This window comes from Eumetopias jubatus, unplaced genomic scaffold, assembly GCF_037043125.1.
Source record: "Eumetopias jubatus isolate StellerSeaLion01/CBP00866 unplaced genomic scaffold, mEumJub1_p1.0 scaffold_3, whole genome shotgun sequence".
Lineage (NCBI taxonomy): Eukaryota > Metazoa > Chordata > Mammalia > Carnivora > Otariidae > Eumetopias > Eumetopias jubatus.
The window spans coordinates 190,218,682-190,245,881 of NW_028274809.1; the positions used below are offsets into that span (position 1 = coordinate 190,218,682).

The 27,200-nt window shown below is 39.4% G+C and overlaps 2 protein-coding genes across 6 annotated transcripts in view; one reads left to right on the forward strand and one right to left on the reverse strand.

Annotated features, from left to right (window-relative positions):
- LIG4 (DNA ligase 4) overlaps positions 1-2,551 on the reverse strand; it is a 75,153-nt gene extending 72,602 nt beyond the window's left edge. For 3 of the 4 annotated variants that reach the window (XR_015767917.1, XR_003606746.2, XM_028087297.1), the window contains exon 1: positions 2,413-2,551. The gene's annotated coding sequence lies outside the window, so the exon portion shown is untranslated. Of the gene's footprint in view, positions 1-1,973; positions 2,350-2,412 lie in introns of those variants that run through there. The other variant, XM_028087296.2, reaches the window with a different exon arrangement.
- A 2,532-nt stretch (positions 2,552-5,083) lies between these two features.
- On the forward strand, positions 5,084-24,044 carry ABHD13 (abhydrolase domain containing 13). Of its 2 annotated transcripts, XM_028087326.2 has the most exons (3): positions 5,247-5,332; positions 20,203-20,404; positions 20,660-24,044. In XM_028087326.2, exons 2-3 carry the CDS (start codon positions 20,389-20,391, stop codon positions 21,691-21,693), a joined length of 1,050 nt encoding a protein of 349 aa, XP_027943127.1. In that variant the 5' UTR covers positions 5,247-5,332; positions 20,203-20,388; the 3' UTR covers positions 21,694-24,044. The 2 variants fall into 2 exon arrangements, with proteins under 2 accessions (XP_027943128.1, XP_027943127.1); XM_028087327.2 differs by lacking the exon at positions 20,203-20,404 and having other exon boundaries at positions 5,084-5,332.
- Positions 24,045-27,200: the final 3,156 nt, after the last annotated feature.

Genomic DNA, 27,200 nt, shown 5'->3' on the forward strand with positions numbered 1-27,200 from the left:
GTCGCCTAGAGAGCAGGGAGATCCACTGTAGCCTCAGAGACCATGAGATTGCCCACGGCAGCAAACAGGACAGCCACACACTACGAGCACAAGGCCGCACTACCGGACAGCTGGCACAAGAAATCCAACTGCTGGTCATGGTACCACGGTTTCCACACTGCCAGTCTCCGGAGGCCAGGAGCGCCTGGCATGTAGTAGGTTTGTTTGTGGAATGAATTACTGAGCACCTAGAGTTGAGTTCCTGGAGAAACACACTAGGAAAGGCCAGGGGCTGGTCATACACCACCCCCACTCCCCACCACAGTGAGCCTCGCGGGATTCAGTTCCGTCAAAAACATTTAGCAGCTATGACTGCACTGGGAAAGTTTCGCAACAGCCACTTGGTGGCCTTTCGGGAAAAAGGCCACACTTCTCAGTCTAATGCCTGACAAAGGAAACTCAACTTCCATGGAGTCAGTTAGACCAAGAGACAAACCCATGAGAGAGCACTTTCCTGAGACTTTTCTCTTTGAATACAGTAACTGCTTCCTCTGTCTCATTTGCATAACTGACTGAACCACCTGGTTATACATGTTCACTGTTTACCTCTCAAAACGTGCTCTCTCTCAAGTCAGTACATTATGGTATATACTGTTATGTTTACAAATCACATACAGTATGTACATAAAACAAAGAATGTTAAGAAATACTTCTTGGAATGTTCAAGATGGGTATACAGTTTCTGATCTATTTGAATGTTCCACTTGGTCTCAGTTTCCCTCAGCAAGTTCCAGGCAAAGACTCAAATTACTTTATAACAACACTGAAATCTAGGTTGCACATGTATGCCAAAACTGCTATAAATATAACAAGGGTTCCAAAATTAGTATAAAATGAATAGACTGAAAATTTTTGCTCATTAAAATTGTACAGGAAAATCGCCTCTCGGCCTTTTGGCTAAGATCAACTGTCAAACTGTACAAGAAAATAAAAATAAATTAAAATTGTATAAAAAAGGTCAAATATTAGGATTTCCTTTAAACATCAAACATAAAGGGATTTCCTTTTAAACATTCTCTAATTTTATTTTCTGGATTCTGAGCTTGTTAGCTGATGTTTTTGATTTGTGAAAAAACAAAACAGTTTGTGGTTAGGGTTCAGGCTCTAGAGTCCAATAAATATGAGTTCAACTGTGGACTCAACACTTAATAGCTGTGTGACATGGGGCAACCACATAATTTCTCTAAGAGTCAGTTTCCAGAAGTCTAAAATGGGGTTAATAACTGTAGAAGGTAAGATGAGGATGACCTCAGATATTTACACAAGGTGCTTAACACAATACTTGGCAGTTAGCAAATCCTTGGTTAATTTAGTACCATAATGCTTGTTGATGCAAGTAATATTTAAAATATAAGTATTACAAAATATTAAGGAAAGAGAGGAGGGGTACGCTTTACTCTTTGGTAAAAATAAGCAAAACACTCAAGAGAATGAATACAATTAGCATAGAGTAATGACTCATCGTCTATTCAGCTGCTGCCTACATTGTCCTAAAGTGACACAACAAAACGTCCTAGCAAGGTGAATATGATGATTCCGTGAATATGATGATTCAGAGGTATTTTATTGGAGAGAAAGTGACTGGGACAACTTAAGTTTCCTCCCTGCACCCCCTGACGAGATGATGCGCTTCCCTAAGAGACGAAGGGTTTACAGTAGCCTCCCTCCCGCAGCACTTGTGACAATCAGGGAGAATCTCAGCAGAAAGGAATCTGCGTAAGGAAAAGGCCAGAAGGCGGTGGGAGCCGGGAGGCTGACCAAAGACGAAACAGAAGAAGAGAACCAAGGCTCCAGTATCTCTGTCCGACTCCCCCGAAACACGCCTGCACCACCACCGGAGGGGTCCACACCACTCCTCCGCCCCCCACCCCCCCCGCAAGGAAACCCGCCACGGATCCCGGGTGAATCCCCGCCGCGGGGGAAGATCCCGTTACCTCCTTGAGCCCGAGGGTCCCCACCGGCTCGGGGAGGAGGGGTCCCCGCAATCAGAACGTCTGTAACCACGCCATCACAGCAGCCAACAGTGTCTGGGAGGCAGACGCGAACGAACGGCAGCCCCCTCGCCCGAGTCCAACAGCGGAGGTCTAGGTCAAGAACCCCAAGCCCGAGGCCCGCCGTCTAACGCAGCGCCGCCGCCAAGGTGGCCCGTGCCCTGCCCCTGGGACGCCGGGAGGGGCGGAGGGACTGAAAGACGTTTTGTCCCGAAACACGAAAAACCACCTTTCAAGACCATAAGCATTTGCCGGACTGGGAAGACGAGGGATTCCGCCCCGGTCGCGCTGGCTCGGCCTCCGCCGGCCCGGACTTGCCCTCAGGCTCGCCCCGTGGCCTCCGAGGCCCCTCCCCAGCCGCGCCGCCACACAAACGTCCTACCAGAAGCGGAGCCGCAGGTGCGGTCACCAAACCGGAAGCCGCCGCCCGAGGACCTGTTCCGCCAGCTGCTCCGGGCGCATACGCAATCGCCACTGAAGGCCAGGGAGGCCCCGACATCATGAAGATGACGTGCGCGGACGCAGTCGCGGCCCCAGGCCGTGATGTCATAGGGATGATGTGCGCAGGCGCAGTGACGCTCGGGATGGGCAGAGGCGCGCCTTGCAAGGCTGCGGAGGACTCCAGGGAGTCCTGGTAACAGTGTGACTAGAAACACAACTCCCGTTAGCCTCCCGAAGCAGCAGGTGCTCTTTGCAAGTGGTTGACCCATGAGAGTGGATTTCCTCTCTGAGCAAGAACCGAGAGTACTTTGTGTACTAGCTCCTTACTTGGACCATGAACCTAGTCCTCTCTCTGCTAGGCCTGCTCACTAGCAAGTGACAGAATCATAGAGTTCTGTTCTCTGTAAACAGTGGTACCAACACTCATCTCACTGGTTGGTTGTGAAAATGCCCAGGATTGAAAAGGGCATCTTCCCTCCCAAAACATCTGCTGTTTACTTTAAATGGAAAAATAGGCTCTTGCAAAATTGCCTAAGGCTGTCCTTTCCTATTTGTTTCTCACAATGGTACAACTTTGACGTGAGTTCTTATCTCTTAATACAGAAATACAAATTCATAAAACACATAATATATCATTCTTAATACAGACATAAAGAGTTGCATGCCCAGAAATCAACTATGGACTGCTAAGCGTCCGTTCAAGGATTCAAAATAAAATTATTTGGCAAACCTTTATTCAGCACCGATACAGTAATTGTGCTAGGTATTCAAGATTGAGATGAAAACAAAATTAGTCCTTCTGTTCCAGGAGCTGTTGATTTCTACCAATGTTTTGTTATGGTTTGTTTTCTTTCATGGAGAATTGAGAAATTATCCATGACGATGGGGGAAACAGCTTTTATAATTATTTCCTCTTAGCATAAAATACTGTTGTTTTAAGATGTGGTATTTTAAGAAAGTGGTATTTTGTTGCAACAGACTCTGAGAACATTTTAGAGCTGTTAAGCGCCCTTAGGAGCACTTAGTGTACAAAAATCTCATTTTACAAAACTGACACTTATTTAATTCACAGTATTAGTTTGTAGTAGAGCAAGACTTAGGGCTCCTTCTAGCCCAACAACATTCAATGAATTTCCTTGTATGTCTAATTCACCTAAGTTATCCAAATATTTCTCTGAAATTAGCTATGAAGTTTTAAAGTCACATGATACTCTTGTGATGGTAATTTCTCTACCTACTATTCAACTTAATTATCAATTTGTTTTGGAGTAACACCCAACAGTGTTAGTAAAGGACCTCCCACAGTTGCCCATCTTATGAAAGGCATTTGTCTGTGCACATTTGCACCTTGTTCAGCATCTACCGAGCTCCTACAATGTCAGAGTTTGTACTTTATATTTTTGATATGAGAAGAACCATGGATTATGAAACCAAACTCCAAATTAATTCAAATCTTCATCTCCAATTTACCAGAATATTTTAGCCTTTCTAATGCTTGGTTCAAAGATAATCAGAGGTTTTTCATTAAGTATCTTCTAGAATTGCTGTGATTATTAGTTTATTTATGTAAAGAGTCTACCTTAGTGCCTGGCATTTATTAGGCAACAAACAACAAGAAGCTATTATCAAGAGCTTATGACCTAGAGCTCTCCATCTGATGGAGGATACATGTTTGTTTGTTTGTTTGTTTGTAAATATGAAATATCCTTTGTATATGTATAAAATAGGGTACAGAGAATAGGGAATGAATGAGGGAGGGGGACAGACATTTGTAGAAAAACAATTTAGTACAACCTGGTGCCCAGGGGGGTTGATAGTGATGATAATGAGGGGTGCCTGGGTGCCTCAGTCGGTTAAGCCTCCGACTCTTGATTTCAGCTCAGGTCATGATCTCAGGGTGGTGAAGTGGAGCCCTGAGTTGGGCTCCATGCTCTGCAGGGAGTCTGCTTGAGATTCTTTCTCTTTCCCTCTCCCTCTGCCCCTCGCCCCACTTGTGCTTTCTCTCAAAATAAATAAATAAAATCTTAAAAAAGAAAAAGACAGTGAATCTAACAAAACACCAGCTTCAAGGGCCCATTTGTGTGGCCACTTCCCAGCACCTGGGCTCTAGGAATGTTCCACTGGTCTTGTGCTTTTGTAAAATTTGCAAAAGTAAGATAATTTTGCCTTCTTTTTCTCTAAATCTCCCCAGGTTCAGGCCTCTGATAGAGGCAGGAGAGGGCAGGGCTGGGAGAAAACAGAAACAAAATGAGTTATGCACGCCTTTTAAGTACTTAGTGGAACACACTCTAATACCCTCATAATTCTATTAGGCAGACACGCTTTCTTATGTAATTAATACTTATTTGTGTGCACGCTTAGAGCTGTGTCCCGAAGGGAAATCTGGTGCGTTACCAACACTCACCCTGGGGACCTCGGAGGAGGGGCGGAAGGCCTCCAGGGACCCCGGCGCAGAAACCACCCGGCAGCCTACAGCGAGCTCCAGCACGCTGGGGACCAGGCTCCAAGGTATCTTGTCCCTGCGGGCCACCGTCGTGGGGACTCCCCCCCCGCCCCCCGACTGCGGTTTGTGCGCATGCCCCGGAGGGCGTGTCGGGTTCCCACTTCGGGGAGGAAGGCGGAGAGGAGAGCAGGTGATGTGGGAGCCGGCGGGGAGATTTGCCGGCGACACCGAGCGTGGGCCGGAAGTGGAGGAACCGAGAGCGGCGCCGCAAGAGCTCCGGGCGAGACCGTGGCGACGGCGGCGGCCCCTCGGCTGGCGGAGGACGATGAGGAGCGACGGAAGCGGCGAGGGGGGACGCTGCTGCGCAGCGCCGGGTTCCGAGTCCGCGGCCGACTCTGCAGCCTGCGAGCAGGTCTAAGTAAGTGCGGTGCGCGGCCGCCGAGCTACCGGGTGCGCGCCCGCGGGGTGGGAGACGCGGGGGGCGGCCGGCGGGGCCTTCCCGGGGCTGCGGGATCCGGACGCGGGCGGGGGGAGGCGCGCCGGTTACCGACGGCCCCCGGGGTGCCGTGCGGGGACCGAACCTGGAACCGGTCCGCGGTGTTCCCAGTAACGCGCGCGGACCGGTACTAGGAGACCGCGCCTCCCCGCCCCCACCCTCCCACGCCCCGAGGAAAAGTGAACCCGAAAATCCCCAGTTGCTAGGGCGCTGGGACCTGCCACTCACAGGTTTCGACCTGCGGGTTTCACGGCAGGAAGTTTGGGGTGTCGAGCGCACCCCGCACTGTCGAAGCCCATCTTGCTGTGGATTTCTGTCAGCGTTTATTTTCTGCAAAATGCATCACTAGTGTTACTGCCCAAGGTGTCGTGACAAAAAACAAACAGATCTTTTCTTCAACAGTTGTTCAGCATAGGTTTGCTAGGTAATGGTAACGGAGTAGAAAGGCACAAGACGCTATGGGCTTCGAGTTCTGATGTTCGATTTTCATGGATCCCCTCGCGGTTTCTTTTGGCACGGTTAACACTTCTTTGTGTGCATGCTTGGATTAATCACATGTCTTTTACTAAAAAGTTAAGTTTTATTTCAGGAAGTAGCAGTTTGCTGTTACCCGCGTCATATCATCTCATAATTACCTAAAACACAGACTGCTCAATTCAGTAATCGTGGATAGACTTACTATGTGCCAGGCACTGTCTACTGAAAATACAGAATCGAATAGATGAAGTCCCCGTCCTCCAGGAACTCCCAGTCTGTGTAAGACGGATGAATTAACTATACCGTAGTAGTGTCACCGCGTAAAGGTGTGCAAACTACAGAATATGGAATGGTTAGTAAGGGAAGGCTTTCTGAAGGAGTTGCTACCTGAGCTGGGTTTTGACAGAAAAATAAGGCATTGCCCTAATTATTTACTGTCTGCAAATACTCAAGTATTCTCTGGTGAGTCTTACCCATTATTTAATCCAAGTCTAGCAGAACTTCTAGTTGTACTTACTTCACTTACCCTGCTCTGGTGGATTATAAAATACTTTAAATTCTGTCTTACAGTCGCAGCTGCATTAACACACTACCTATTACATTTGATCCCAGCAGTTTTTCAATTACATGGTTCATCTCCCCTTTACTTGCGAGGAAACATATATTTAGAGAAGCTAAATGAGTTGGCAAAAGTCACCTAGGTAATAACAGACCAAGCCGGAAAACATGTCTCTTTCCACTGCACCACACTGCCTCCCGTGGTAGTTGATTTGAGATGATGAGTGTAAGCCAGCAGCTGGCTATCTCTGCCTTCCGCTCCCGGAGCCTCACCTGCCTTCTCAGGCACACCTCCGGCCCCTTGCCCTCTGAGTGACAGGATTTACGAACCACGTTGTTCTGGGTTAACAGTATCACTTAGTGATAGGTTCAGGAAGCTGTCAAGCCTAATGTTTTCCTATGATCTCCCCTCTCTTATTTCTCATCTTGGGGGAATCTATTTCTGTCTCTGTTTTTCACTACTTTAGGACTCAGTTATAACTCAGATTCTAAAATCTTTCTAATTCTTGTTTTATCACCTCAGGAATGGCTGAGGCCCATAGGTACCCTTCTTAGGTTTAGACCAAAAAGGGTTCTAGTTTTTCTAATTCTTCTAATTAAGATGTTTTTCCCCTCAAATGACACACTTCATAATGAATTATTACATTTTATGTTACTGTTTCTTATAGGTCTTAACTCCTACAGTGGTACATTCTAAAGTTGCAAAGGTGTAGTTATTTCTAGGACGTGAACTCTATGCATTAGCGAATTAGCCTGAGAATCGTAATAAGAAAATAATTTTTAAGTTTCATCCATCTAGTTCATAGTAAAGTGTCTAGAACAGTGCCCCCTTCTTAAGTTGGAAACTTCCTGAAGTTCATTATCAGTCTTAATTCTCACATTACTATTTGCATTTTTAGCCTTTGTGGCTCTTTTTAAACAATTTTTCTTACAGATAATTATAATCGCAGAACAAATTGTGATTGGCTTCCCTAGTGACAGTGATCTGTCATCTTTGTTCTGTCAGAGTTGACTGCATTTGCCAAGTCTTCCATGTTTCCAGTAAAGGGGAAAGCACAAAAATGCTATGTGTGTGGCTGCCTGGTACATACGTCCGAGATACCTGCTGAAGCAGGTTTAAATCCCAGTTCATAACGCTCTCTGAACGATTCAGTTCCTATCCAACATTTCCATAGGCCGTTGTTGTTCATCTGTCCCAGAGGACCATTAATACACCCTTTTTCATTATTGATGACATGTGGGTACCCATTAGGGAAGTAGAGAATTCATTCTGTGGTGTCTCCAGCACACTGATAGCTGCTTGTGTTTCCATGTCGGCTGTGCAGCTGGCATGATTTCTTAACTTACCGCTGCTTAAAAGAAAAGGAGATAACGTTGATGCAGGAAGGTTGAACTTGAGTTCTGTATTACTTGAAATGTGATTGGAAACTGAATTCCCTCAGAGTTCTTGATGAGCAGCATGGGATACTCCTTGATCCCTTGTGATCTGGCTGTTAGCAGTGACACACGAATATGCTGTCTACGTTTTACAGCCTTCACTTGAACCTGCACATGGTTCTGTCACTTGGAGGTATGCTTTTTAACGAATGATCAGTTTTTATTTTAAACAAGCTGTTTCCAAAATTACCAATTTGAGATGGACTTAAGGGCCTTTAAAAATAATAGTACATTCATGACTGAGGACTTTTTCCATTGCATGTATACAGTTGGTGAACCTTCGGTCAGATTGTTTGGGGGAATTTGTCTTTCAGGTACAGGTAAAGATCTGTACTTTTCAAAGACCTTGTACTGTTGGCAGAATCAGTAAATCACTGTACACAGTGTAATACAATGTAAACATCTGCGATTAAAAAATAATTAGGCTTGGGGTACCTGGGTGGCTCAGTCTTCAAGCGTCTGCCTTCGGCTCAGGTCATGATCTCAGGGTCCTGGGATTGAGCCCCACGTCGGGCTCCCTGCTCCGCGGGAGGCCTGCTTCTCCCTCTTCCACTACTTGTGTTCCCTCTCTCGCTGTCTCTCTCTCTCTCTCTCTGTCAAATAAATGAATAAAGTCTTTAAAAAAGAAATAATTAGGCTAATTAGCATTTACTTTTTTGTGTGAGAATTCCGACCTTTATTAAAATATAATTTTAAGTATGATTGAAAGAATAGCGTATATGTCTGATTTACTCTTTTAGTTATTGAGGCAATGATAATTAAAATGTATTCATTCACATAGTTTGGAGTTTTAGTTTTTGATATATTTAAGTTGTTTTTCTTTATAATTTGTGGATAAAATATAGCTGGAAAAAGAATTGATCTGAATAGGTTACCAACTTCCGAGGGAAGTGATAATATTTTTGGCAAGGAGGAAGTTGATGGTGGTTGTTACTCTAGACTTGAAATTAATCTTTAATGTAGTGTTTGCCGTCGTGTACATTACTTTTTATTGGAGAGACTAACATGAGTTCCATTAACTAAAGCAAAAACAAGACCTTTCAGAGTTCATAAAAACTCATGATAGTTCCTTGTGTATTCCTGGCTTTCCTTTCTCCCCTCCCAGTAATTACACAATCCTAAAACATGCTATGTTTTATGTGAAGGTTGCTCAGCCAAAGTTATTTTCTACAACTTTAACTGTGTGTGCTTTAAAAATATGTTACTTTGACAGTAGTGGTGTGGGAAGGAGACTGAAAATGTATGATGAATAAAATATTTCACAAACCTCAATTGAAATATAAAGTCACTGTATCTGTGCACATCGGAGATTTCTAGAGACTCATTTTTAATCTTGGTCCATACTTACTTACCTCTCTCGTTAACTTTTCAGTTACTTATTAAAGTCATATAACTGGGCTCTCCAACCTTCTACCTGTACTAGATAGCAAAGACTATTTATAATCTAATATTTATTTTCCAACTCTGCCTTTAATTTTTCTCTGTCACCTATAAAATAGATTTTGTGAGACCTTAGGGATTATTCAGGTAACAGCTTTCTTCTGCAAATGTGGAAACTGAGACCCAAGGTAAAAAAGTGATATGTGGCAATACCCATTCAAAATGGGTTGCCACATTTAAATGTCGACTTGGCTAGTGATCTGAGAATGTGTGAAGCAGCATTCACAGAGTACAAGCCTCACCCAGAGTGACACAACCTTTGCCTAGGCAGAAAGTTCTCTCTCCAGAGTTTGTCATCTGTCTTATGTTTATGATCCTTGGGAACCTGAAGAATGCTAGGTGTTTTTATTAAAGATACTTCTCTTCCAGAATCTAGCAAGCTTTAGCCACCTGTATATATTATAATGCACAAAATATTTAAATTAATGTAGTACATCGTTCTTTGGGGGGATTTTTCTGGTTTTATTTTATTTTTTATTTTAATTCCACTATAGTTAACATACAGTGTTATATTAGTTTCAGGGATTTTTTTCTGGGGATGTGGAAATAGTTCAGTATTCTCAGTCAACATGATACAGCATATTAACAAATTGAAGAATAAAAATCATAAGATCATTTCAGTATTTAGAAAAACCATTTGAAAAAATTGAACATCTGATTTAATGATAAAAACTCTCAACAGAGTGGGTATGAGGGGATAAACTTCACCATAATGAAGGCCATATGTATATAGAAAAAACCCACAAGTAACATCCTAGTCAGTGGTGAAAGACTGAATGCTTTTCACCTAAGATCAGGAACGAGACAAGGAAATCCATTTGCCCCACTTTATTCCCCATAATACTGGAAGTCCCAGCTGTAGGAATCTGCTTCCATGTGGCCTCTGCTTTCCCTTTAGTTGTGGAGTTTGTTCTGTCAGTCTTCAGGTCGACTGCTGGGGTATTTAGGATGATTTGATAGTTATCTAGTTCTCCCCCGTAGCACATCATTCTTAAATTTGAAGGAGACAAGTTTCTGGAGGAAAAAGATAGTAAGGTTGTATAGTTAGGCAGTATAGAACAGTGGTTTTCAAACTTTCTGGTCTCAGAACCTCTTTACATTTTAAAGAATTATCAAGGATGCCAAAGTGTTTTTGTATATGGGTACTATAGAGAGAGATATTTACTGTGTTAGAAATTAAAGCTGGGAGTTCATAAAATATGCAACATTTTAAAGTGGCAGTAAAAAATGCATTACATGTTAATATATTTTTTATCCAAAACAGCTGTTTTGAGGAGTATGGCATTGTTTTACATTTCTGTAAATATCTTTAATGTGTGCTTAATAGAAGGCAGATTATCATGTTTCTGTATTCATTCTTAGAAGGTAGGTTGTTTTAGGTGAACGGTATGAAGCAAATCAGGCTCACACAAACCTGTAGTTGTAAAGAGAGGAGTATTATGGATATTCTTTGACATTACTCCAATACTCAAATATGGTAGTTTCTTAAGGGTCAGTTACATTGTGGAATCTGAAGCTTGGATCAAAGAACTTTTGTCTTTGTTACATTAAAATCCATTGGTTTATCTTATAATGAATTTTTACTCATGCTTAATTATGTGACATCATTCATTGGTCATTTGGAAAATATTTGTTTGCTGTGTTGGGCAGATTCTTTAAAATGTTGATAATTTAAAAGGGTATCAAAAATCACATTTGCTAATATCATCACTACTACGATGCCATCAGAAGAGTCTCTGAGTCATGGGAAGCTCTTGGCAACTTCACATTCATGTTCCGTAAAATGTCTGCCAGACACCGAAGTCTGAATGACCATGGTTTGTCTGTTGTCTTTTTAAGTAAAAGATGTCGCCTGAAAAAAGCAGCTAGTTGAGCTCACAACTCAGAATTTCGGTACCCAGCTCTGGTGCTCTTTGTGTCCTCCCCGTTCTGTTACACGTTCGTCACACAAAGTGTTAAAGATGTATACTCACTGGTGGGGATATAATTAAATTAACAATTTTTACGTCTTTTTCAGTGACATTCCTAAGTAAAACTGACTTTTCCCGCCTTTCCTGGAGTTCATGGGAATAAAGAATAGGATTCCAGCTCTTGGGGCCACTGCTTTGGTTGTTGCTAAGGCGGCTGCAGTCCTGCCCAGCATTGGTTTTGTACCATTAATGCAAGTAGTGTCTTAGTATAATTATAATACGGATCTTGAAGATACCTCGAAAGGCTCTTGGTGGCCCCTGGGAGTCTGCAATGCAACCACCTTTTGAAAAGCACGGGCATAGAAAGATCTGAGGCTTAATGGGGACCTTAAAGATCATCCAGTTCTCCTGCTCTGATTTCCTCGACACTGTGATTGCCAAGTATTTACTTAGATTATGCTTGAATACTTCCAGTTCCTGTGAATAATTGTGCTAAATGAATAAAAATAAATGGCATAGGCAGCTACTTGATGGCAAGTAAGAGAAATCCTTAATCATGGAGTTGTGCTTTGTCTTGTTTTTAAAAGTTTGCATAAATTTCCACTTGGTTTCTGTAAGTAACCAAGCATGATGAAATGTAGAGATTACTCAAATTATGTTGTAAAGGACACATAGTTGTGGTTTTATTTTTCTTTTGCTGTATTTAAGGGCAGTTGTGATCTTTGATTTTTTTCATCTCCTCTATAATTAAATCAATTTATGTTAGACATGCCCTGTTTCATGAGTAGATCATGAGTTACTTGACAGTTACCACTGAGTAGATCATGAGCTACTTGAGAACAAGCACTATCCATTTATGAAATTTAAATAGTCTGTAGTGCCCAAGCACTATCATGCAGATAGTAGGATCTGCACGTATTTGTGGCATTATCTTCAATCTTTAAGTAGTATGGCAGGATGCACTGGAGTCTGACGAGGCTGGGAAACCAACTGTGGAGCTGCTTCAGTGGCCCGGGCTGGGTTTGAGAATGCCCATGGGGATTTGCCGTTGTGTTCTGAGGACTCGTGTCATTGAGGAGGGGCATGACTTTGGTACTGGTCTCTCTTTTTTTGGAGCATCAGCTTAGACAATATTTATTTAAATACTTTTCCTTAGAAATGGAACCATTTGCAATTCTCCAAGTACATACATATGAGGGAGCACGTGAGATGATTAATGGAGATCAGGTGAGCATGCCTATGACTCACTCGGTTGACTTACCACTCGGCTCACACTGTCAACCAATCATCAATATGATGGTTCTGACAGCTTCACGGCTTCAGATTGTTTTTACTTTTAGTCTTAAATTGGTGATTGTATACTCCTAACTGTCTAATATTTAAATACCCGAAGCACATGGAGCACTAAAGGTGAACAAAACAAATTAATCAGGACCATAAAATTCTCAAGATGATCATCACCAGATCTGTAAGTTTTGGTCATATGATTAAAGTGCTTCTATAGTACATCAAGGTGTTGCTAATACTTCAAAACCATTGTCTTAAAAGGAAAATTATCATCTCTACTTTGTCTATACATTGTAATAGAAATTAGTAATGCTTTCAACAGATTATTTTTTTTTAGGATTTTTATTTATTAGAGAGAGAGAGAGAGAGAGCGCGCGCCCGAGCAGGGGCAAGGGCAGGGGCAGAGGGAGAGAAGCAGACTCCCTGCTGATCTGGGAGCCTGACTTGGGGCTCAGTCTCCTGACCCTGTGATCATGACCTGAGTCAAAATCAAGAGTTGGCCACTCTACTGACTGAGCCACCAAGGCGCCCCTCAATAGATTATTTCTTGAGAAGGGCTTAGTAATATCAATTCGATGCCTCTGCACTTCATGTAAATAAAAAGCACAAAATTATTTTTAATGTTGACTTTTCATTCGAAGTCAAGACCTGTGCAGGTTATAATAATATGTTTATTTTTGAAACTGTGACACATTAATTAAATTTTAGTTTACATGTTACTATATATTGAACTCCAGAATTTCACCTGTTTTTAAAAAAAGTATTTGTTTACACATGCTTTTTGTTTTTCATAATTAACATAAAGCATGCAAAATGGGAGGTGAGGAGAGGGATGTGGTTGCTTCTAGATAAGTTTGAGGTGTCAGTGAACATCCGTACTCAAGGAACAGATAAATTGAGGTTGTAGATGGAGTAGACATAGGGAATTAGAGTAAGTGATAGACAAGTGTGGTAGTTGGAGCGCGACAAAGAATGAGATTGTTGAGGGAAGGGAAGGAGATGGACGGGACCTTGGAAAATACCTACATTTGGGGGTGAATCGGAGCGAGGAACCCTGGGATTTGAGTGTACTGGAAGCTGAGGAGGGGCCAGTGTTGGGTGCTGCTGGGCATTGTGGTGTTACGGTGTGGATGGAGAAAAATCCATTGGATTTATTGGCAAATGAGGTTTAATTTTTATGAGAGATTGTGATGAGGGCTCATGCATCAGATTTTTAGATACTAAGTAGAGAGTTCCCGGAGTGGTCGAAACCACAGGTAGATGGATTCTAGAGACGTTTGACATGTGAGACGTGGTGTGTGATAGTATGGTAAGAGCAGAACTGAGAAATGGGAATAAGTCAGATGTTTAAGATGTAAGCATAAGGTTAAAACAATAACGTAGAAGCATGGAAGATGAGAAGATATCGGTTGACTGAGTTTCTGTTGTCTATATGTCTAATGCTCTTTCCCTCTAAGCAACCCTTCTAGTTAGTGTAAACTTTGGTTTAACTTTGAATATATTAAACTCATCATTTCTGTTGGTTGTTTAGGATACTAAGATAATGTCAGGAGATGCATTTGAGCATGCAAAAGAACCTAGCAGATAATCCATCTCTTTTGGCAGCACATTTCGTGTTTTGCCGCATAGAATGCACTCTGAGGTATAATCAGTTGCCTTGCTCATTGTCCATGACCAGCAGCAGTGGTCTTGGATTCAGCTGGATATGTGCACTCTGAACACCTGATAGGCCATACCTGGCACTGTCTCTCTCCCCTTTGTTGAAAGATAGGGGATAGAAGACCCAGCATGTCAGCATCAGGTGTGTTGTTCCCAAATAATATGGCAGGCTAGTGGAAAGAGGACATGTGGTGGGAGCGGGTGCCACCCTGACTGAGCTGCATCTTCCGTAATAGCACGCGGGCATTGCATCCAGGGCTCAGCAGAGAACGCGCCACTTACAAGGCCTGTCCCCACTGGGAGGCGGCCTTATTTACACTTCCTACCGGACATGTGTAGCCCTACTCAGTGTCTGCTCAGTCCAGATGTAGCTCACCGCTAGGGGTCAAGTTTACCACACAAAATGTTGCTTAGAAACAGCTGGTGTCCCACCTTTACCAGGTTTCCGGGGAAACAGTACCAGAAGGTTCACCAGAGGTCATGCTTTTCATGCCTGAGAAAAGGTTTTGTTAACCCTTTACTCTCACTAAGTTATTGACAAAATCTATGGAAAACTTGCATATCACTAGCTGTAGGATCTAGGCAGTGGGCTGTATTCGAGGCACTGTTCATTTTCATTACCTTTCATAACATTTGGGTCTATACGAAATTGTTTTTACATGCCAGCAGATGGCTCCAGTAATTGTATTGTGCTGATAGGTTCTTTTTTTTTTTTTTTTAAGATTTTATTTATTTATTTGACAGAGACACAGCGAGAGAGGGAACACAAGCAGGGGGAGTGGCAGAGGGAGAAGCAGGCTTCCCGTGGAGCAGGGAGCCCAATGTGGGGCTCGATCCCAGCACCCTGGGATCATGACCTGAGTCGAAGGCAGACGCTCAACGACTGAGCCACCCAGGCGCCCCTAAAGGCAGAGGTTTAATTGACTGAGCCACCCAGGCACCCCTGACAGCTTCAACACATTTAGTAAATAAAAAAAATCCTTCCCTATGTTAGGTTTGCTTGCTCCAGTTCTTCTAGAGCATAGAAGATTAGGGAGCAGAAATTATTAGCAAATTGGGTTAGGTAAAAATAAGGCAGTCTGTGAGTAGAGGTCTCTTTCTAAACCACCAATATGCCAAAGCATATTAAAGAGAAGACAGTGTACATACTTCAGAGTCGTTTTTATTCACCTGTCCTTAAAGTTAATTTCCATTTGATATTCCTCCAAATGAATTGACTTTGATACTGTCTTCCACAGTTTAAAATTCTAAGATTATGTTTGTTTATCACAAAGTCATTTAGTTAAGGTGGCTTTTCAGGAATGCTTTGTGGAAAACTGCAAATTTAATTCCTCTTATTTCTGACCAAAAGTGGACTCAAATATGCCATTTTTTCTGATGTCCGGTCCTAAATATATATATGCCCAGTGCTCAGAATACAGTTATGTTTTCTCAGAAGTCTAATAATTTAGGTATATTACTGGATTGTCCATTTAAAAAACATTTTAGTCTTGAATGTATGTAAAGTGGTGTACCTACCCAGTAGGGATACAGTAGTGAAAAAGAGAAAGACAGTTCTTGGCCTTACAGATTTAAATTCAATATTTTATGTTGAAATTAGATATCAAAGAGGCTATTTTAAGAAGATAATTTTTCAAAGTTTGAATAATAATTGTAACTATTTTTCTATATATTTGATATATATGCACATATGAAATGTTTTAGTAGTTTTTGTTTGATTTGAAAATTGGTCAACTCTTGATTATCCAGGATATAGGGACCCTTATCAAATTTCTGCATTTGCTTGGTACATTCTGATGTTGATGTTAATTTGAGCAGAACATGGTTAGGAACATAGTACGGCTAGAAATACTAGTCACAAAAGCAAATAAAGTTAACATATCTCTATAGCATTTGTAAATGCTTTTTTTAAATTTTATTTTATTATGTTATGTTAGTCACCCTACAGTGCATCATTAGTTTTTGATGTAGTAAATGCTTTTGAAATTAGTTTCATTTGGTAATGCTGACTGGCCTTATATGTAGGCGTTTTAAAAATTCTCATTCTACTGAAAAGGAAATTCAGACTGGAAATAAGTGATAAACACAAGATTATTTAGGAAATATATGGTAGAGCAGAATTTAGGTTGATGAAATTTTACTGTGTTTTTTTTCTACTAAATCACCAAATAAATGGTGTTTGAGTTACTCATCTCTCTGACAGCTGTCATAAATGATTGGCTTTAACCATGAAAAATACAGTAAGATTGTTCACTAAAGAAATACCTTAAGTGGTATCTTATTTTCCAAATAGTGCAATGCTTTAGTATATTTGTATTTTATTCCAAACCCTGCTAATCCTAATCATTACACAAAAAAATTTTTTTATTTTGATGTAAAAAGTTAATGCTGGTGTGTTTTCACATTTCTCCAGTATATCTTTTGCGTACAAATGAAAATCATTGATACCACTTATAATTAAAAAAATAAAAATAAAGTTAAGTAAACATTAGATGAAAAGTTTAAGTGGGCCAGATGTGTTGTTGAGACTTAAGTACTGTGTTGAAGGAATATAGAGTAGCCCTGTCTGATCTAAGCTCTGTTGATAAATAGCTGTTATAGGTTGTAAAGGCACTGACTGATTATTGATCTGGAACAGTTTTCGGTATTGAATGTAATTGGCTTATTTGGCTGCTGTAGTGCAACCTCTTTCCATCTGGTTTTTAACCGGTTCTTGATACCTACTGCTCAGGTATTGCTTCTGTGACTGTTAGGAGGCTTGAATTTTTGTTTTACTTCACATACCTGCTTTTCTCTGGCTTTCCATAGTGCTCATTGTAATAAAACTTGCTACAACTGGGTGGCAGTGTTGATTTCAGAGAAACTTGAGAAAAATGCTATTTTGTTGGTTTATGTTCAAAGAGAGCCATTTGAACAAGAACTCATATTTGGAAGTCTGTGTTTAGTGAAATACGACATGTTTGGTGAGATAACATGAAAAATCAAATCTGTTAAGTCATCTAACTCGTCTTTATAGCCAATCTAATTTAACTTGCTTTTATGATTTTTTTCAGTGTTTAATTCAGTGAATGAAAATCACATTTATTAGCATATGGAATACAGTAAAATTTAAAAAATCAGTCCCTAACATGTATTAAATGTAAGAATAACTTATGGTAGTTGTGTTAGTGAGTAAAAGAGAATTTAATATTTTTTTTAGCAAATACATAAATAGATGACTGCTATGTAAGAAAATTTACAACACATCTCACCTTTTTTGCCTTTTTAAGACAGCATGCATAAACTTTATTTGGTTACCGAAAAAATTTGACTTGAATCACTTTTCTTCTGTATTTTATTTTGTCAGTTATAATTTTAGAAATCTTTAAAAATAATTTTCTCCAATAAGTCATTTTCTTCATTTATCTCTGGTTCTCAAATGGAAGTGCTATGTCTGTTATTTCACACTTATTCCTCAGGTGTTTATGGCCTTATCAGTACAATACATCATAGCAGCATGTTTTGACTCACTGATACGAAATTGCACTAAGGGCTCTATGAAAGATTGTACATTATTTCATGATACTGGCAATCAGAAATTTCTTTTTAATCGGATGTGAACAACAAATTATTCACCTTTTCCTCAAAAATAATACAGTATTAGAAACCAGTGGTTAATTTAAATAAATTGTTTAACCGTGAAAACCTCCAGGTAGAGAAGAAAATATTTTTTCCTTTAGATTGTTTAGTTATAATTTATAATGTGAAAAAGATAGGGGCGCCTGGGTGGCTCAGTCGTTAAGCGTCTGCCTTCGGCTCAGGTCATGATCCCAGGGTCCTGGGATGGAGCCCCACATCGGGTTCCCTGCTCGGCGGGAAGCCTGCTTCTCCCTCTCCTGCTCCCCCTGCTTGTGTTCCCTCTCTTGCTGTGTCTCTCTGTCAAATAAATAAATAAAATAAGTTAAATAAATAATCTTTAGGAAAAAAAAGAAAATTGACAGTAAATTATATCATACTGGCCTTGATTGGTTAGAACATGTTAACCATCTCATAAAATTTGCCTTCAACCTACCTAGCTCAGTAAAGTTGTAGGATACAAAATCAACATACAAAAATCTGTTGTTTTTCTATACACTAATAAGTATCAGAAAGATAAATTTAAGAAAACAGTTTTATTTACATTTCCATAAAAAAATAAATACCTTGGAATAAGTTTAATCAAGGTGGTGGAAGGATCTGTACACTGAAAACTGTAAGACATTAATGAAAGAAATTGAAGAAGACAGAAATAAGTGGAAAGATATTCCTTGTTCATTGGTTAGAAGAATTGTTATAATGTCCATATTACCCAGAACAGTCTACAGATACAATGCAGTCACTATCAAAATTCCAATGGCATTTTTTACAGAAATAGAACAATAATCCTACAATTTGTATGGAACCACAAAAGACCCCAAATAGCCAAAACAATCTTGAGAAAGAAAAAGCTGGAGGCATCACACTCCCTGATTCAAACTATATTACAAAGCTCTATCAAAACAATGTGATTTTGGCATAAAAACAGACACATAGATCAGTGGAACAGAATAGATGGCCCAGAAATAAACCTACACACAAATGGTCAGTTAATTTATAGCAGAGGAGCCAAGAATATGCAGTTTCTTCAACAAATGGTGCTGGGAAAACTGGATATCCACATGTAGAAGAATGAAACTGGACCACTATTTTACACCATAAACAAAAATTAACTCAAAATGGAATAAAGACTTTAAGACCTGAAACCATAAAACCCCCAGGGGAAAACTTGGCAGTAAGCCCCTAACATCTGTCTTGGCAATGATCTTTGGATCTATGACACCAAAAGCAGGGGCAGCAAAAGCACAAAATAATTAAGTGGGACTACATCAAACTAAAAAGCTTCTGCACAGCAAAGGAAACCATCAACAAAATGAAAAGACAGCCTACTGAATGGGAGAATATATTTGCAAATTATGTATCTGTTAAGGGGTTAGTCTCCAAAGTATATAAAGAACTCAACTTAATAGCAACAAAACAAACAATATGATTATGAAATGGACAGAAGATCTGAATAGACATTTTTCCATAGAAGACATACAGATGGCCAGTAGGTATATGAAAAGATGTTCAGCATCACTAATTGTCAGGGAAATGCAAATCAAAAAGCCACAGTGAGATATCCCCTCATACCTGTCAGAATGGCTATTATCAAAAAGACAAGAAATAAATGTTGACAATGATGTGGAGAAAAGGAAACGCTTGTGCACTGTTTGTGGGAATATAAATGGTGCAGCCACTATGAAAAATAGTATGGAGGTTCTTCAAAAAATTAAAAATATATAACTACCATATGATCAAGCAGTTCTGCTTCTGGCTGTTTATCCAAAGAAAACAAAACCACTGACTCAAAAAGATATGTGGACCCCATGTTCATTGCAACATTATTTACAACAGCCAAGATATGGAAACAACCTGAGTGTCCACTGATGGATGAATGGATAAAGAAAACGTGATACATACAGACAATGAAATATTACCAAGCCATAAAAAAGAATGAAATCTTGCCGTTGCAACAAAATGGATGGACCTGAGAGCATTATGCTTACTGAGATAAGTCAGAGAAAGACCCCCCCAAAAAAAAATCTAACCCCCCGCAAAAAAACAAAAAAACCCAAACCCCAAGTTTATAGATACAGAGAACAGATTGTTGGTTGCCAGAGTCAGGGATGGATGAAATGGGTGTATGTCCAAACTTCCAGTTGTAAAATAAATAGCCATGGGGATACGATGTACGGTTTGGCAACTATCATTAATACGTGTTGTGTATTTGGAAGTTTTAAGAGAGTGGATCTTAGAAGTTCTCATAACAGGAAAAAAAATTTTGCAACTGTGTATGGTGACAGATGTTAACTAGACTTACTGTGGTGATCATTTCCCGATATATATAAATATCCTTATGTTGTACACCTGAAAATAATACAATGTTACATGTCAAACCTCAATACAAAAAAAATTTTTTTTTCTCAGCCTGCCTAGCCCTTTTGTGGGCACACAAGGAGCTTTGGGATCATGCTCATTGGCCTCTGGCCTCTACAACCTGAGGAGCTGGGAGCACAGCAGTTTACTTATACCCCTGAGCCTCCACTCGCTTATATAAAAATTTGGGAACATGGGATCAACTGATTTTCCTGTCAAATCAAAGAGAATGCATTAATGAAAGTACCTGGCAGTAAGTAAGCGCTTTAAAAAAAATGAGTATAATTTGGTGAATATTTGTGTTTCATAAATACAGCAGTGGAAGGAGAAAGGAGACTGTTGAGAACAGAATGAACAAGGGGAATTAGAGCAGCAGTGGATGGATTGATGTAGCCTTCCAAGGATTCTCCTAGCACCATAATTTATCATATCATGGATCTAACTTTTAAAATAATGTATGTCGAATTACTGATTCTCTCTCTCTCTCTCTCTCTCTCTCTCTCCTTAGGATACTTACGGAGAGCGACCATGGAAAAGTCCTGGATGCTGTGGAACTTTGTTGAAAGATGGCTAATAGCCTTGGCTTCATGGTCTTGGGCTCTTTGCCGTATTTCTCTTTTACCTTTAATAGTGACTTTTCATCTGTATGGAGGCATTATCTTACTTTTGTTAATATTCGTATCAATAGCAGGTATTCTATATAAATTCCAGGATGTATTGCTTTATTTTCCAGAACAGCCATCTTCTTCACGCCTTTATGTTCCCATGCCCACTGGTATTCCACACGAAAACATTTTCATCAGAACCAAAGATGGAGTGCGTCTAAATCTTATTTTGATAAGATACACTGGAGACAATTCACCCTATTCCCCAACTATAATTTATTTTCATGGGAATGCAGGCAACATAGGTCACAGGTTACCGAATGCATTGCTTATGTTGGTTAACCTCAAAGTTAATCTTTTGCTTGTTGATTATCGAGGATATGGGAAAAGCGAAGGAGAAGCCAGTGAAGAAGGACTCTACTTAGACTCTGAAGCTGTGCTAGACTATGTGATGACTAGACCTGACCTTGACAAGACAAAAATTTTCCTTTTTGGCCGTTCCTTGGGAGGAGCAGTGGCTATTCACTTGGCCTCTGAAAATTCACACAGGATTTCAGCCATTATGGTGGAGAATACATTTCTAAGCATACCGCATATGGCCAGCACTTTATTTTCCTTCTTTCCGATGCGTTACCTTCCTTTATGGTGCTACAAAAATAAATTCTTGTCCTACAGAAAAATCTCTCAGTGCAGAATGCCTTCTCTTTTCATCTCTGGACTCTCTGACCAGTTAATTCCACCAGTGATGATGAAGCAACTCTATGAGCTCTCCCCGTCTCGGACTAAGAGATTAGCCATCTTCCCTGACGGGACTCATAATGACACGTGGCAATGCCAGGGCTACTTCCCCGCCCTTGAGCAGTTCATCAGAGAAGTCCTCAAAAGTCATTCTCCGGAAGAAATGGCAAAAACTTCCTCTAACGTAACAATCATCTAATGTTCCTTTTGACTCATGCACTGTATTTTAATTTGTGCAGAATGATAAAGAATGTTCCTTTCTAGAAATGTGTCATGTCTGTACTTGTCTGAAGAGTGACATTAAACTTTGAAAGGACTTCAGTGCTCCTTTGAGATGATCCAAATAGTTTTTTACATTTGAAGAACTAGAATTCTTGGGATTCTTTCATACATTTTCATCCAGCCTTTCAATGTGGTTATGTATCCATACCTTTAGTTTAATATGCCAGTGTAATAGCATATTGTATTCAAAAGTTTCTTGTTGCCTAAGTGGTGTGCCCTGTGTGACACTTGGATTAATGGCGGGGTGTGGAAGGAGATTTGTAAATGAGAAACCTTTTGAGTATTCATTCTGCCTTTAGTAAATACCGGGACAATCATGGTAAGCAAACGTAGTCTGTAACTGCATTCTTCCCCTTAACAGTTAAAATGAAATGCATGATGGTATTTTATTCCTTGAATTATGCAATGCAATGTTTTTAATGTAAATACTACTGGTCATATACTGATGTATATGGTAACCCGGGTCATATCTATTTTTATGTAAACTCTATTTTGTTCTTGGCAAGAAGTGAAATTGAGGCCTGTGTGCAGGTTGCCACTGACTTTTGCTCTGGTGAATGCTGAGATCCAGCTTTTTCTTACAAATAAATGGGACCCCACTTTTCCAATATAAATGTACCGTGTTTTGTTAGGTACAGTCTGGATCATGGCATGTAAAAATAGAAATTTAGAATTTTACTGCAGCTTTGATGTGCATATTTGAACTTTTTAACATTTGTAATTTTGGTGGCAAAGAGAATTTTAGCTTCTGTCAGTTTTGTACGTCTGCAGCTGAACCATTAATAGCAGTCATAATGACAATTAGAACTTGTTTAAGAATTAAATTAGCAAGTCTTATCATTACATGATTGTACATACTATTTTAGAGAAATTCCCACATTTGATTTTTAAGTCCAATATCTAAGTATATTATACTAGCCCACTAAAGTCAAGATATCATTTATTGGACTTTCTGAAAATAAAAGTTACCAAAACAAAAGCAAAAAAGCTGTTCTTTGGTTTAATGTTTCAGTTGTTAATGATAGTATTGAAAGACAGTTTCAGGAAGTCTTATTTATTTTTCTCCTACATGTAGGAATGTGGGAGTGAAGGAACTCTAGAGCTTTTTCTTACAGAACCTATTGCCACATTTAACAATTAAGTGGCTATAAGTGAGAAGTAGCATTTAGACATATAGAAGAGTAAGAAAAATCTCACTTAAAAAAAAAAGAGCCCCTTAAAACTTGCAGGATTTACCTTAAAAAATATAAGCTATGAGGTATAATTGTGCTAAGTTGTTTCAAGTTGTCCTCAAAAATGAGGTGTAATTGAGCTCTCTACATTATGTCAGCTTTAATGTACCATATTTTGAATATTTTAGCTATATTTATTGGCTTTGTGCAAGCAGCTAGAGCAGAGAAATAATGGGTCAAATGTTGTTGACCTTAATTTTAAAATCTTCCCATGGAGATAGGGCTAGAAATACTTTTGCCAAATAACATTCTTATTCACTTTATGTCAGTGTTTAGAAAAAAATACATTCTAGCAAGTATGATTTCTAAAGGACACTGTTTTTCTATAAATTATTGTTAGAAAGTCATGCTTTTTTTAAAAAAAGTTGGTAATGCATATCGTGGAAGGAGTATTTTTATGTCTAAAGTCACCACGGTTAAAGGGTATTTTCCATCTTCTCGATCATTGCTCTGTAGAATGACTATCCTGAATAGTAATGTATTAAAAGGAAAGAGTTAATACAACAATGTAGTGTCCTTAGACATGAGCTTACTTGGCACCTTAAGACTTGCATCATTCTTTAAAGTTTACAGCGAACCTTCATGTGTTTTCATGTGATTATTTGGTCTACTGCTTGTGGAGGGATTTATCAACTTTAGTTGTAAATAGTATGCTGATGAAGTATAAAAGCTTTTTCTCCATCGGTGTTTTGTTCTTATGCTGCTTTCTTGTTTAGGGTTTGTAAAGTTTTGTTTTTGTTGTTGTTTTCCCTAAAGCCAGGATTTCAGAAGTTGTAAAGTACTTGTGTTCATTCCCACCTTCATTCTCTTCGGAGTAAGAGGCGTTTCTTCCTGCAGCGGAGGGAGGAGGCCGCGTTTAGGGTTGTAGCTCATCTTTCTTTCCTGGCTTCTATATTTGAGATTCCTTAGCTGGGAAGAGGGTAGAAAACAAACTCTTGTTAACTGTGGTCCATGAAGCCCATGGCACCATTTTTTTAAACCATGTCTAATTTTGTGGCCAAAACAATTGGTCTTAATAAAACGTGAATTCTTCATGGGTCACTCCTTCATTTGGACACATGTCTTAGTGGGAATAGAAGTGTTTCTGTCTTGTGTATTAATTTCTGGCTCATTTTGCAAGAGCAGCTGTTAAGAGATTATGAATGATTTTTAAGTTATTAAGTTACTGTAAATTTGGAAGCCCTAGAATGATTTTAAATATGGCAAGATACAGTTTATTTAGATCAAAGTCCATGATTTTAAAAGGGATTATTGGGGGGGTGGCAAAAAGAATACTAAAAAGGATATTACAAAATAGAAATAATTTGTGACAGATGAAAGATAAAAGATACTGAATGAATAGAAATAGCCAGAAAGGGAATGTGACCTGGTTCTTGAATGTAGATCCAGGAAATGATTAACTGAAGAGATTGGCAGAAAGGATACCTAATAGTGCAAAACAATACATTTGTATGCAAGGCGTCTCTAACAAAGAAAGTGACTAGAGCACCTGACATGGCAAATACTTTGACTGTAAAATTGATTTTTTTATTGAAAGGGCATTTTCAGTTTTGTTACTGGGCAGCTTAAGCTTATTTTTTCATGAGGAGCTGTAGACACTTGGTAATTACCCAAGTCCCAGCTTTGGTAATATGTCAATTACATTCTCTTGTTGAGAATTCGTACCACCTGATGCTTTTATATTCATTTCTTATTTTTGTAAGATTTGGTTTGAGGTAGGAATAGGTTTGTTTGGTCAAATTACAGAATGAAGGCCCTGTTGAATTTTATATAAATTTTCTTGCAATCTCAGTTTAAGGGCAGTTTTTATTAGTGTGTTCCTTGCTTAAGGTTGGGAAAAATAAGGTAAACTTTTACATAGGATGTCACAGAAGTCCCTTCTAAAATTAGGTCATGATTGAGGTATCCTGAACTCTTGCACTGACCTCCCCCCTCTCCGTTTTTCCTATTATGTTTGACAATAATGAAGAGAAGAAAAAAAAAAAAACTGTGAGAAATATTCGTTACAATGCTTTTGGATTAATCCACTTAAATTTATGTATTTTCATATCACTCAGGTAAAGTTGGAAAAATGACAGAGCACAGACCTCTATTTTTTAAATCGGTAGGGTAGAAAATGAAAAGCACTTCTGTTTATTTATATTACCATATATGCACATCATCTTAGCTAATCAGAAATAATATATTCATTTTATAGCAAAATAAATGCATTCATCCTAGTTATAGTCAACACGTTTTTGCCAAATGGCACAAATATACCTCCATTTATATTTTGTATCTAAAAATGTAGTTTAAAAATAGGACTACGTATAAGAGACACTTTTTACAAAAAGTGCCATATACACGTAATGTAACAGGGATGAGTGTGTGTTGTTCAACATAATTTATAACAGTTTCTGTCAGTACAGTGAATACTGAAAAGTCAAGTTGTTTTCAACATATTCAAGTATATCCAGGATAAAATAAGCCAGTTTCATGTAAATCATATTTTTGTTATTTGCCATATTTTATTTGAAGCAGTAATACAGTTTTATAACTCAGATTTGAATGTCAGCGTACACAATGTGCTAGCCATGGCAAGCAAACATTTACATTTGTTTTTTTTACAATAAATTTCTTTTAGAATATACTTTCTATTTTTCTGTACTGACATATGCAATAAATTGATACATTAAAAGTTTGATTAATGTCTTAAGATAGTTTGTATTCAGTCTTTTTTTCCCCAGTTTTCTATTAACCTAAATTATATGGTAGGACATTAAGATTTCCTTAAGGGTTAAAATTTCTGATTTCATATGGAAATTAATGAATTTTTATTGTAATGGTATGGGTGATAAGTACAAGTTAGATTTATAGTCTCTTCCTTCATATCCTCCCACAGACATTTAATTTAGGCTAATAGTAAATATTTTCTTTTTATTTAAGGGTTTTATTTTTAAAATTTTTTTTGAAAGATTTTATTTATTTGACAGAGACAGCGAGCCCAAGCAGGGGGAGCGGCAGGCAGAGGGAGAAGCGGGCTCCCCACCAAGCAGGGAGCCCAACGTGGGGCTCGATCCCAGGACCCGGGGATCATGACCTCAGCCAAAGGCAGACGCTTAACCAGCCGAGCCACCCAGGCGCCCCGTAAATATTTTCTATATATGAACCTATTCTTTCATATGAATGAATAAGGCCCCAAAGCATTTGATTAGTTAAATGAATCTAGGAATGATTTTATTTTTTAAATTTCTTTGAAATTTTTAAATTTTTTTGAAATTTTAACTGTTCATAGGCCTGTTGCCTTCAGATTTCATAAAGTGCCTTTTCACAAAATTATGGTCTTTTTTTCCTTCCCATTACTATGGAGTTGATAGTTCAGAATGATTTTAAAATGACCTGATACTCATTCAGTCTTTAAGAGTCTGTAGCTTGCTTTCCCTGACAAGAAACTCACATGCTTCAATAGTGTCAGAACCAGTCGGATGATAGGAAGTGTACGACAAACCATTTTAAATGGCCCCCTACAAGTGGAGATGAAGAGTTCACTTATTGGAGACCACCCTTCCATTGGTAGATGTGGGAAGTGAGATGTCCCATGTACTTTCCTCAAAGACCACCAACCTGAATCCCAAGAGAAAGTAGTTTTTTAGACTACTAGTTCTTGTTTTCAAAAAAGATTTTTTTCACATTCTTATTTCACTCTCCAACTCTTGCTTTACATTCTGTTACATGCTAAAATTCATGAACAGTTGGGTCTGGTTAGAGAATATAACAGTTACCTTTTAAAGAAAAGGGAGGGAAAGACGTTTTCTGAATACCTGCAAGTGTAATACCCGAGGGTAGAGCGCGTTAATGATCATTGAACCCCCACAACAGACCTTTGAGTAATCGGCTCAAGAGTAATTTACTCATTAGGAACACTTCCAAAAAATTGGCATAGATCAAAAATTAAGAATGTTGGGACGCCTGGGTGGCTCAGTCGTTAAGTGTCTGCCTTCAGCTCAGGTCATGATCCCGGGGTCCTGGGATCGAGCCCCGCATCGGGCTCCCTGCTCAGAGAGGAGCCTGCTTCTCCCTCTCCCTCTGCTGTTCCCCCTGCTTGTGCTCTCTCGCTCTCTGACAAATAAATAAAAATCTTTAAAAAAAAGTTACACAACAAACCACATTTTCCCAAAGCATTTAAATGTGTTTCTATGGAAAAAAAAAAAAA